This window comes from Squalius cephalus, assembly GCF_949319135.1.
Source record: "Squalius cephalus genome assembly, chromosome: 2".
Lineage (NCBI taxonomy): Eukaryota > Metazoa > Chordata > Actinopteri > Cypriniformes > Leuciscidae > Squalius > Squalius cephalus.
Genome location: NC_137123.1, coordinates 29,575,054 through 29,588,622, shown reverse-complemented (window position 1 = coordinate 29,588,622; position 13,569 = coordinate 29,575,054). Strand labels below are relative to the sequence as shown.

At 38.4% G+C, this 13,569-nt stretch overlaps 1 protein-coding gene across 1 annotated transcript in view; it reads left to right on the top strand.

Moving 5' to 3' along the window:
* hhip (hedgehog interacting protein) overlaps positions 1 to 7,322 on the top strand; it is a 38,592-nt gene extending 31,270 nt beyond the window's left edge. Inside the window, exons 12-13 of the mRNA XM_079851439.1 lie at positions 5,373 to 5,521; positions 5,635 to 7,322. Of these exons, the coding sequence (XP_079707565.1) occupies positions 5,373 to 5,521; positions 5,635 to 5,831 (346 nt within the window). The 3' untranslated portion in view covers positions 5,832 to 7,322. The remainder of the gene's footprint in view (positions 1 to 5,372; positions 5,522 to 5,634) is intronic.
* Positions 7,323 to 13,569: the final 6,247 nt, after the last annotated feature.

The following is a 13,569-nucleotide window of genomic DNA, read 5'->3' as shown; positions in this document are numbered from 1 at the left end:
TTGTGACATCATGTCCTGTTTTTGTCTTGTTTGCACTTGTTTGGTGTGCACCAGGGTTCGGATGGTAGCGTTCACACTTATTCAAAAGAACCACGCTAATAGAGCAATCGCACCATGGTTCGTTTTAACCGAACCAAACATGCAAAGTGTGAACATACCCTTACTGACTTGATGCAGACTAATATACACATAGCTGAAGTGGATTGATATTGTCTTGGTCTGGAGCGAATTTTACGTAAGGTAACGTGAAAATAAGCAGGGCAGTTTCACATCTGCCCCAATGGCTCTCAATTAAGTGTGCTGCAGTTCCATTTTTCTGTTGAGGCATATATATATATATATATACAGTGCTATGCATAAGTTTAGACACCCATGCTAAAGTTGACTAAAAAGAGGAATAAAAAATCATCTTTTGGAAATTGAACTTAATGCCTTAATTAAAAAAAATAGGAAAAATCCAACCTTTAAGGACACCAATTTTCTTTGTGAATGAATAATGTATCATAAATAAATAAATGTTCTTCCTTAAAATACAGGGTGCATAAGTTTGGACACCCCTATGTGATATTCCCATAGAGGCAGGCAGATTTTTATTTTTAAAGGCCAGTTACTTCATGGTCCAGGATACTATGCATCCTGATAAAGTTCCCTTGGCCTTTGGAATTAAAATAGCCCCACATCATCACATAGCCTTCACCATACCTAGAGATTGGCATGGAGTACTTTCCATAAGATCATCTCTCAATGCAAATCAAACCAGCTATGAGGCTAACTGAAATAAAACCATGCCAATCTCTAGGTATGGTGAAGGCTATGTGATGATGTGGGGCTATTTTAATTCCAAAGGCCAAGGGAACTTTATCAGGATGCATAGTATCCTGGATCCATGAAGTAACTGGCCTTTAAAAATAAAAAACTGCCTGCCTCTATGGGAATTTAACATAGGGGTGTCCAAACTTATGCACCCTGTATTTTAAGGAAGAACATTTATTTATGTATGATACATTATTCATTCACAAAGAAAATTGGTGTCCTTAAAGGTTGGATTTTTCCTAATTTTTTTATATATATATATCCTTCTCACTATATGATTTAAATAGAAAAAAAATATTTGTTGCAGAGTGCTGAACACATTTACAATTTATTATTGATTTAGTTACTATTTAGTTTAGTAATATTTTGGCGGGACTCTGCCCCACCTGCCCATACAGACGAGCCATGGCTGATTGAAATGTTATCTCATGTTATCTTGGTGCACTCTTATAAGCAATTTAGCTTAGCAAGCAAAGTTCATCACATGTAAGATACTAGAAGTGAGAACTTAGTAGCGATTATTTTGGAATATACACTCTGTTCTGACTGAGCTGTATAAGATCATCCACAAGAAATGTTTGAGGAACGCATCACAGGAACACATTTCTCATTGCTTCTTCACTAGAATAGTTGTGAGCGTTACAGGGATTTGGTTGAGTGTTACTTGAGTGACTTCTAAAGTGACTTTTATTCATTCAGCATCAGAATGGAAGTTATGTCAAAAAGCAAATATAACAATGTATCTTCCATGACTTTGGATTTTGTTGGCTAAATGTATTGAATAGGTTCCGTAGAAGTGCTTTTCTGTCGCGATATGGAGGTAAAACATTTATTTAGACCTAAGTGTGTGTCAAGATATACAAACACTTTAAATAGTGCTCACATTCTCCTGGTCCCCATCTCTGACAAGTCTCCTTTATTTCATGGTCCGTCCTAAATCTCTCCCGCTCACAACCGTGTTCCTCCCCTTAACAAAGACCCTTAGGGGTGGTACTGAATGGCCTACAGCTACAATACACAGTAAATTTTTTGATACAATGTATCCACAAAGAGGTGCTAACAAAAGAGAGAGATGACAAAAAGGACAGAGGAGTCACACAGAGTGCCTTGATGAAGCCTTTTTTTTCATGCTCGAACACTCCTGAGCTCTTCACCCCTCTACCCCGTGCACTTGCTTTCATCAAATAACTCAACTGTTTCTTACTATCACAGCCAACAAGTTAAGCCAAGAGATATTAAACTGTCTTCTCAGAGAAAAGCTCAAGAGATACCGGACTCATTACCCATGAGTGGTCGCACACAGAATTCAAATTCCTCAGAAAGCTCTGCAGATGTCCACAGAATTGTATTCATTCACCAAGTTCTACATGTCTCTCATCCCTTGCGTTTTCAATTATGAAATATTGTGGCTTAATAATTATGCTTTTAGTTACCAATAAGTGTCTAGTATTCTTAAGTTCAACACATCTAAATCGATTCCACATAATTCAGCAATACTACTTCTAAAATCAGCATAAGAGGAACCAAAAAATCCACAACTTCCACGACTTTGACTTCCTCAGCTTCGGTGTTGATTTCTGCCTAGGTGGAAAATGCAGAACAGGGAGGAAAACTGGTATTATGAATAGCATATTGTGCCAAATAATCCTTGGATTCACAAAAAGAGTGGTTGGGCAGCTGATGCGTTCAACCTCCCATTCAAGCTACAGGACAGTCTTAAACTAATAAGCTGGGGCGTTCTTTTAATTTATCAGTCTGTGTTTTATGCAAGTGGCCTCACAGAGTTGATACATTCCCACAGTGCCTGTTGACCCAGCTGTCTTTGTCAAGTGCCACGGCAGCAGGTGTTGTTTTCATGGCCACCCTGCCAGTAATACAAACTGTTTAGTAGTGCCGCTGACCCCAACGTCATTAACAGTGTTAGCCCAATCCTCTAGGGAGCGCCTCTTTCTCTCCTTTCCCTCCCTCTCTTTCTTTTTCACTATCCATTTCTATTTCTTTCTTCCTCATCTTTTCTGTCTCCCTGTTTTTTTAACAACGTAACAGCCTGTCACAACAACACACACAAAAAACAACAACAACAAAGTGTTGATGAGAGACAAGGGAGACCTGATTTGGTTGCGGAAAGCGTTAGAGGGGAGCATGGGAACTGCTCCCCCACTAGACCCCCCAGTGTATCCTGCCAGAATTCCCTTGTTACCACCCAATTCCTGCCATCAGTCACTAAAGCTGTCAGGGAAACTCAGAGATCCAACATCCCATTATCTCATAGACACTCACACTCATAAGGCTGTTTCACACTGTCCTGACGAGCACCAACATCCAACGGTTGTTGGGTTTGGTTAAACCTGTTTCAGTTTGTTAAACCTGTTGGCGTAAACATGTTCAGTCAATGTTTGGAATATCACACTTCATTGCGAACTGTTGTCATGACAAGGTAAGCATCCCTGCCAGCTTCATAGAAACAAATGTGCACAGGAGCGGCAACTGCCTTGGTGGAGCAGAAGAAATAGGACTGTCAATCACAATTTATCAAAATGGTTTAGGTCAATGTGTTAAAACAATGGAAACAAAACAATCTGTGTCATTGCTAGACTATGGAACTGTGTTAAAATAGGCATCAAGTACAAAAAGACACCGTAAAAGTAATCCATGTGACTTGACCAGTTTATTCCAAGCCTTCTGAAGAGATACAATCACTTTATATGACGACAGATATGATTTTGGCCTTTAATCATACATAAAAATTGACCAACGTACATACATAGAGCTCATCAAATACAGTAAACATGGAACCATACTTGCTTAATCTATAAGAACGAATGAGGTTTGTTGGTACTTTCATTGGTACTGTAGCTTGGTATGAGATGTGTATCAAACTGGAGTGAAGTACTTTCAATCCTGGGCTCTCAGTCCAAACCATTAAAGGTACCTTCTGGTGGCATAAAAAACATAAATGTAAAAACAATACACTGACCGTGAATAACCACCTCCATTACATAAATTTAGAAGAGAAATGGCTGTGGGACTAAATGAGTATCTATATCTCTTAGTCTTACTGTTAACTAAAGGAAATCTAAACCGCGAGCCGGAGGGTATGGTCTAAAACTCAAGTAAAGGGGATGGGCTCTAACTGATACAATAGATTTTGAGTCTCTTGCACATTAAACTGTGTTTGATATTTTTACATTGATAAAAATGACACACTTCACCCTTAAATACTGTGAATCTACTTTCATTCTTTCCACATCCCTCAGTGTTAAGCACAGAATCTTTGGCCACCTAACTTTCCAATACACCACCTCTAGTGAGATACACAGGATGTGAACTCACCAAGAGCTCTCCAGCCTGTTTCCCATAGAGTTACTGCTTCACTGGAGTCCAATTACAGTGTGTTTGTGTGTGTGCTGGCCTGTTGGGTATGTCAACAGCCCTGCTGCTCACTAATAGACAGCCTTCAAGAGATTTGCCTGGCTCATTAAGCAGTGTTTTTAGCTGAGTGATGCATTAGAATGTTTGGAGAGCCGAACTTCGGACAGGTTCATCACAAGCCACTTACTTTGACACTGAGGTTTTACATTTGAAATTCATTACACACAAAAGCATCATTGTTTCCAGACATTGCCATGCAGAGCCTTAATTTTGTTGTGGGATTGTTGGTATTGTTCAAAGTGCATTCAATTTCCACACACATTCATTTTAGATGATATAGGTGAGAATAATGAATCCACAAAGATCAAACTAATCAAATCAATAATTATGTATTTCTGTCTAACTGTTCATCCGAAGTAGCATCTTTTCTCACACTTACTGTACAGATTTTCTGTTATAAACAGACAGCAAGATGAAACCTAAATGAACATTTTGTGAACATTAAATGAACTTTTTCAATTACTCGTTTTTAAATACCTATGCTGAATATTTACTTGTATTCTAGTAATTGTCAATGGTTTATTTTGTAGAACGTTTCTGTGAAACAACAGCATATAAAAAGATCAGCATGCAACTGCATCCCACAAGTGACAGTAAATAAATTGTATTAATTTTTCACAGCGATTGAGAGATAGACAAACATTCAAGTGAATGGATGTCTTTGTATATGGATGCACCAATAATAAAATTATGGACAATACCAATAAGCCAATAATAATTTGTATTTTATAGCCAATATTGGATAAATAGCTGATATTAACATTCTGTACTGTTTGTCAAAAATTTAAAATAATACACTAAATTTTTTAAATCAGTCATCACATATTATGTAAATGCCAAAATGGGTGCTGTCTGGTAAGGGGTTAATGTACTTGCAGCATTTTTATACTTTTGATAAAGTCTTATAAATCACTCCATATATCAAAAGTTAGCATGATGCCCTACCAACATAGGATGGCTCATTTGTCTTTAAACAAGTTTTCCACATGTTTGCTTATTTATGGAATACTATGCTTTATGAAGGCATTATGAAATACTATGTGTTTGCATGTTTGGCAAGTGTTTAATATGTGAGCTGGATTTTGTGAAACCCCTAGTTGACCATCAATGCTCTGTGACTCCTGCAGGCCACAGGTCCCTAAGGAGTGCAGACGGCCGGTGGAGGATCCAGAGATGCTAAGCACCGCTTGCTCCCGCGAATGCAAGAACGGCCACTGTACACCCACTGGCAAATGCTGCTGCAGTGCTGGCTGGGAGGGCTCCTTCTGCTTACGAGGTACAGAGCCAATCAGAGTACTTTCCCTCTGTCTTTGATTTCAAAGTTGCATAAACCTCCAACCTCTTTCAACATTTTTTCAACTTATTTCTGCTTTTGCTTGTCATTTGCAGCCAAATGCGAACCCACCTGTCGTAACGGTGGGGTCTGCGTGGAGCCCAACAAGTGTCTCTGCAAGGAAGGATTCTCCGGCGGTCAGTGCGAGAAAGGAGAGCGAGGAACACGAGGGGACGGTGAGAAAGACAGCATCCTGGAGCACATCATTGACATGACGTCTTACCTGCTGGACCTCACCAGTTATATTGTATAAAAAGCAGGGCAGGATAATAATGCGCTCTTCACCAGTTGGCAGACTGAACGTTACGGAGGCCTTTCAGAGTTTGCCTTCAGGACACCATCCCCAATCTCCAACTGCCCCTCACCTGATCCTCCTCTCCCACCACTGTTCGTTTTCATGAGCCACAGCCTTTGATCTTCATGCTCCCCTACACCATCTGCACTCTCACCCATATGCACAAATACACAGGTAAAACAATAACAGGGTGGCCAATGGAACCTCAATGCGCATAGCTGAAGGGGTCGCATGTTGGAGGTACCACGCAGGGTTCTCCGGTTTTTACTGCTGGTATGGTGTGTAAAGTCTGGTCCACTTTAAAGTCAAGTGTCCCTGCAAGAGGACTCACAAAGCACTGGAAGCCCCACATGAGACCGACTCGGATGTTCGGTCCAACCCCAACATGGGCACCAATAAGTCTGTGTACTACAGGACAAATTGGGATTTTAGGGAGTCAAAAACGCTCATTTAGGAAAGTCAAATGGACAGTCTAGCAAACTGAACTGTACCATAAAGAAAATCACTGCCATGGATTCACAGGTTGTTTAAAGAAGGGAGGGGAAGTAGCTGTCAGTACAGCCACAAAACCATACAACAGACTTAGTCTTATCCAGCAGGTCTGTGTATAACTGGAGAATCATTTTGATGGGACTTGATGCCAGTTTACATGCAGTTTAGAAAACGGATCTGCTAAAATGTCATCCATCTTCTTGATATAATTGCTGAAATGATCAATGAAGATCCTGCAAAGTCAAAACTGAATATTGGTTGTATCTCATTGATGTTTCATTTAGATGGAAACTAAAGTGAAATGTAAATCTTTAAGAATGTTCGGACAGTCACTTTTATTACATTAATTTAATAATTAAGATGACTGGTTTGCAGAGAAACTAACCTAAAGAGGTAACTGCTCTGGTTAAAGGTGCAGTATCAGCTATACTATTTTCCTATAGTTGTTCATGACCATGCACGCTGCTTTCATTGCAAATTGTATATCTTATCATATTTTAAAATGTTCATATATCTTGTTTCTGTGAGATATCAAGCACAGAATCTGTTTTTAGCAAATACTACAATTTTTGTATCACTTTAAAAAACACAAGCTATTTGACGGTCACAATGGGAATCTTCATTTATTGTTCTCCTTTTTTTCGAAACACCAAACCATATTCAGTTTTGTCATAAGGGGAACAAGACTGGTGACTGGTGTACATTTCATATAGTACTGTACTGAGATAAGTACTTTTTAGATTTGCCATTGTTTTAATAAAGGAGGGTTTATTTTTTTAAGGAATAATATATGGGAGAGGAGCAGTTTTACATTAAGCATGTAAAATCATTTTACGTATTTTACTTACAAATACTTCCACAGTTCCGTTGAAGATACAACTTCCATAAAAATCTAATTTAAATCTATAACATTGTTCTCTTGCTATCAAGAGTGCTTTGACAAAAAAATAACAAAAATAAAGAGATCTTTCCTTCTGACTATGTGATGTTTCTCTAAAACGAGGCTCAAGCTATAATTTTAGAGCCAAATTTTTTTAGTCAATCTGCTCATGACTGAATAGAAGAGAATGTTAAATATGCTATATGATGTCATCAAGACCCCATAGTATCCCTCTAAAACTGATTCTTTTTTAGAAAATAGTAGAAGTTGTTGGTTGAGCTCTATCCAGTAGATGAACTAGTAAATCCACTACATCTCAAGTAGAAATTGTCCTATACTTCATCATTTTTCCTCATCAGATCAGCTGTTTTATTTACCGAATAACTAATATGACTAAAACTACTAGACTAATATGAGACCACTAGTACGTTCTGTTCAGTTTTATACTCATTTGTAACCAGTGAGGTCATGAATATTAACCATGTTTCATTGAGCCCTTTTTTGATGTGATTCTTCTCATTGAAGGTTTGCAGCCCCCTCTAAAATAGTCAGGTGTATTCATTGTTTATAGTATAATCACTTATTTCTCCCAAAGACAAGTATAATTAACAACAATCCCCGCCTGTTTATTACTTTCTATTTGGTGCATTTTAGCATTCTTTGTTGCAGTACGTGTAAGGAGTCCAAGCTGTAAATCTACTCTATAATTTTAGCACTTAATGTGAAACCTGCATTGGAGCTGCTGGGAAGGTGTCATGTGAATAGAGTAACCCTGTTTCTTTTATTATTTAAGTAGTTACACCTTAAAGTTATTTAAGTTGTCTACAATGTTGTATGTGAAGAAATATGGTCATTTATTGTAAATAACTAGGTTTATCTTGGGTTTTCCTCAGAAATATCAATATGTTTATTAAAATGTATAGCATGTTTGAGAACTTATTGAACGACTCCTTCACTTTTTGTCTCTCTAAAATTGAATCCGATTTGATCTGAATATCTGATATGGGTGGTTTATCATAAACATTTTACTACATGAATCTATATTATATCAGCTGATAGTATCTGTAGGGTGTCTGCAGTTTTACACACATGCATATTCTTTGTTTTCTCCTGCTAAACTAAATAAAAAAAGACAATATTTCCCAGTTAATACAAGCTATCAGAGTGTACACGTGCATCTGGTATCAGTTGTAATGCTGGGAAGTGTCTCATTTCTTGTGTCACTATCCAAATGTCTATTTTCTTCTGTCATCAAGGTACAGTGAACAGAAAGGTGCACTGAGAGATTGCCAAAGAGGTCAACATTTCCCAATAACTTAAATGTCTCCTTCAATACTTATGATGCTCAGATGAAAGTAACTTATTTAAATGAGGGTGTTATATGGTATGCCCACAAAAACAAAACAATTTCTTTAAAAATGCCTGTTCAGTGCTGTCTTCTGCAAAGCTTTATGGGAAACTTCACAAACAGAGCAGTACATGTTGAGTGTAGGTTGATAGCATTATTAAATTCCATCTCCAAACATCAATCAGGTTGAGTGGTCGTTATAATAATGAATGAGGACCACCCACGTCACCATAGTCACCCCCAATGTATTTAGAGTAACGCAATACTAAGTTGTCTGTGCCTTGTTCGGAGCCAATCAAAATTGTGTTGGGGGAGCAGGGCCGATAGGGGTGTATTTGAGTTTATATACTATCTGTGGCATGAATCATTACTTTTCATTTGGAATGGTTTTCTTTCTCTTCCCCAAAGGGCCTTTGCCTGGCTATATTTCATAAACAGTGTAACCCGGCACTCAGCATAAACATGACGAGTCTGTATACTAAATATTTGCAAAACTCTGATGGTTGGAAAACTAGCTTATAATATCATATACACAGAATAAAGACTTATCGGGCAGATAATGGGTTTAGATAAGAGAATGACAAGAGCTAGGGACATAATACTTTATCTATATTGTATATGTTGATATATATATATATTGATGAACTTCCAGGAACACCATACTTAATCTATTAAACAAAACACCAACATCTACTTTTATCGCACCCGTGTTTTAGCAGAGTATTCTATTACCTCCTATATTTATGTGGCTGAGTCAGTGAGGACTACTGCTGCAGTGTGTGTGTGTTCATGACTGAGGAAGTCTGAGTCCCTCAGAGCCTCACTGATGAAGCTATGGATCAAAACGCACCCTCAAAATTAGAGCAAACATGCATCAGTGGTCTCCCTTGAAACTGCTGTCATCAATTACTTGCAATGAATTGCTTTCTTCTGTGGAACACAAAATCAGATATTTGAAGAACTGTTTTTGTCTGTACAGAGGAAGTCAATGGGGTCCAAAACTTTCAAGCATTAAAGAGCACATCAATTTAGCGTAAAAGTAATCCATACAACTACAGTAGTGTAATCCAAGTTTTTCACATGATACAATCACTTTGTATGATGAACAGAGGGGAAATTAAGTGGTTATTTACTGCCAAATCAAAACAACCCAAATTAAATATGGCAATAGACCTTTGTGAGGGAAGTAATATTTCATTTTTGACAGGAATGAAAATGAGGCTGTGAGGGATAGAAGTACAGTGTGTTCAATGGAGGGTACCGTTGTTTAACAACATAATGATTATTCAGCTGACAAAATGTCTTTCCGAAAGAAAAAAAACTTTCAGGAGACATAAACTTTTGAAAATTACGTGATCTATCACTCACAGCCTTGTTTTCATCCTTGATAAATTCAATATGGCACCTAACATGACCAAGGTCTATATGGCGAACATAGATACTAATCAGACCTCTCTGGTTCTTGAGGGAAGATTTCATGATGTTATATCACATGATAAAGTGACCGTATCGCTTCAGAAAACTTGGAATTTAAACCACTAGAGTTGTTTGGATAACTTTTAAGCAACCTTTATGTCCTTTTTGGATCTTGAAGTTTTTGGACCCCAATGACTTTTATTGTATGGAGAAAACAGCTGAAACATTCTCCAAATCATTTATTTTGTGTTCAGCAGAAGAAATAAAATCATTTGAGTTGGGAACGACATGACATTGAGTAAATAATGACAGATTTTTTTTGATGAGCTATTCCCATTAAACTTCACAAAAATACATCAGCACACAAGGTAGTGATATACCCTACAGGCCAACAGGTCCATGCTATCTTCCAGGTTTTACCTCTGCTAGTAGAACTAACCTCTCTTTGTCAAGCGCTCTAGCACATTGCATATGGCAGATTAGCTTAAAAGAGAAACTCTCTCCAAGGCCTTGGATCTCCACTCCTGACTCGCATCCATGAAATGATGCAATTATTGTTCCTACTGGGGCCCAATCTGTCATGTAAACACACACACAGCCCCATCCAAGGACAAGGACTGTAGAGTGGCAGGAGGAGACAGGTAGATGTCAGGATGAGAGAATGATCGAAAGACTTCGGTTTGCATTCCAATTTGGTGTTTGCGTGGGGTATTTTAGACGTAGGATAAAATAAATACAAGGATAAAGAAACATGGGTGAGTGTGTGTGGCACTACACTCACGCAATGAGACAGTTTGTCTTTTTTGTCCATCTTCCTGAACCGCGATCCTTAGCGGGGCTTAGTAAACAATTGGTATCAACAGAATGGGACCACCCAGGTAAAAGTTTCCATGTTAAGGCATTTTTTCAAACTGTGGCTGCAAATTTTCCCAAACACATTAAAACAAGCTAGGCAAATGTTTTATGATGGTACTTGCGTAGCGTATTGTTATATTAACCTGTGCAAATGGTCATTCATCTTGGCAAGCGTGCTGTTTCTGTGCTTCAGATCTGAGGCTCCTTGAGCTTACCTAACTAAAAAGTCAACAGGCTACATCAAAAGCCACAGTCCAGCCTTCTGCTGTATGATCAAAGGAGACAATTAGGCTTTAGCTTAAAGATGTGCACTAAAGACCTTGCAAGGTCATCTGTAAAAGTGGATAAGGAAATTCTCCTCACCTTTACATATTCTGGCATCAGTGAAGTGATAAAAATTTCATGTAAGACCAACAAAGAATTGCACTGGGTATATTTCCAATACTTCTGTCCAATATACTAACTGTTGGTGTTTGCCCCGCAGAAAGCTGGTGAATTATATTATAGACCGCTGCAGAACTCTGGTCAGGGAGTCGGAGTCATCAGATGCAGAGTTTAGCCGTTTATTGCACAAGAGTGACCATTTACACATAATAGTGTAGGGCCTACTTGAGGTAGTTTCTGAAATAAATTAATTAACAGAAATAAATACTCAATCCAAATATATTCAACAATTTAATAGATTATAAATTCAAATATAACATCTCTGTAAAATGCACTGATAGGCGTTTTGCCTTTTGGGATATTGTCGGGGCAACTAATTAATGAGACTGATTGAGAAATGAGAAACACTGGGGCGGGAGTTGTGTATTGAGAGACTGGGGTGGAAAAATGGAGCGCAAAAGACGATGGACGGAGGCTCGGTTCCGGTTACATTGTGGGCAACAAAACGGTGGTATGCACCTTTTTTTTTTTTTTTGAGGTGTCGTTCGTGGTCGGTTAGGGCCACCGGCGATGAAGATAGATAGATGGCAGGTGCGGGGAGAGAGTATATGTGATGCGATCTGGGAAAACCCGTCAGATTTCCCCGCTGGTACGTTTTCAGTAAGGTCTAAAAATAGGTAGAATATGTCAGTTTATTTGCCAAAATTGGGTTTTCATTAAATTATTATTCTATAACATCTTGTCTATCATCTCTGAATATATTGGGGCAAAATTCACTATTTTAGTGCAGAAAAATAGCGATTTATAGTGGCTGAAAAGACTGTGTCTTTCTCTTTAAGAACATGCACGGCGGAAGTGGAAAAAAATAAAATAAATTGCCCATGGCTCTCTTTCTCTTAAAACTACAAAGACAGTTCACCTATCAAAATAAACCACATAACATCTAGAATAAAGGTATATCAATGCGCATTTCCCGCCAGTCCTGTGTAAACTACAACTGCATGCAAGTTTTTTTTTAGAACCAATGTTATTGTGAGATGCAGAGCAGAGCACAAGAGAACAATGGAGTCTGAAGTATCTGCTCGCTTAAAGGAACACTCCACTTTTTTTGGAAATAGGCTCATTTTCCAACTCCCCTAGAGTTAAACAGTTGAGTTTTACCGTTTTCGAATACATTCAGCCGATCTCCGGGTCTGGCTGTAGTACTTTTAGCATTGCTTAGTATAGATCATTGAATCTGATTAGACCGTTAGCATCTCTCTCAAAAAAAATGACCAAAGAGTTTTGATATTTTTCCAATTTAAAACTTGACTCTTCTGTAGTTACATCGTGTACTAAGACCGACAGAAAATGAAAAGTTGTGATTTTCTAGGCCAATATGGCTAGGAACTATACTCTCAAAGTTCTCAAGGAACTTTGCTGCCATACCATGGGTGCAGCAGGCGCAATGATATTACGCAGCACCTGAAAATAGTCTCCAGCTAGGTAACTTCCAACGTGACCGGCACCAAGTTTGTGTAGTTGCAGCCAGAAAATTAGGTAGTGGATTTACCTGTGCGATTAGCCATGGTTCTATGCGTTGTAAAGGGCTGTGATAGTAAGTCGAAGGAGTACTCTACCATCATGTTTCACAGAATACCAAAGAAAAACAAGGAACGAAACAATCAATGGTTGGCTACTCTGAACATAGATCTCAAAACACCGGTAGAATCAATCAAGAAATGGTGTGTTTGCTCAAAGCATTTTGGACCAGATGACTATTTGGAAAACATGGACAGTACGGTACGGTGTCTAAAGGATACGGCCATACCAACAATCTTCAGAGGTCTTACAGACAGGTGCAAGTGTATCATCATCACCCATGGTTGTAAGTATAACATTATTATTTTTAGTTAGTTTGAATGACCAGATTGAAAAAAAAAACACTGCTGTTGTCTTTAGCTACCTGTGAAGTGCAATCACTGAGGGCTAGGTTTGCACGACCATTTGGCTTATACAGTATATAACGTTAGTAGTTTTGTTGTAGGGTTCTGGTGAGGGAGTGTATAGTTTGATTAAAAGAAAGTCGTGGAATTGTCGGTATTGTTTATCTATAGTTTGTATGGTACAAAATACTAGTGATGTTACGTTCTGTGCCGAGGCTTCGGAGCATGTGTCGAAAAATTATCTCATTGATGACGTCCAAAGCCTCGCTTGGCCTAACTAGTTCAGCTGTGCATGTCCATACTTTCTTGCCTTTCAAGTTCCAAAAGTTCATCTTCAGTGTATTCCGGTTCAAATAGATACGGTTCAGGATCTGCAACAAAATAAATGTCATCTGA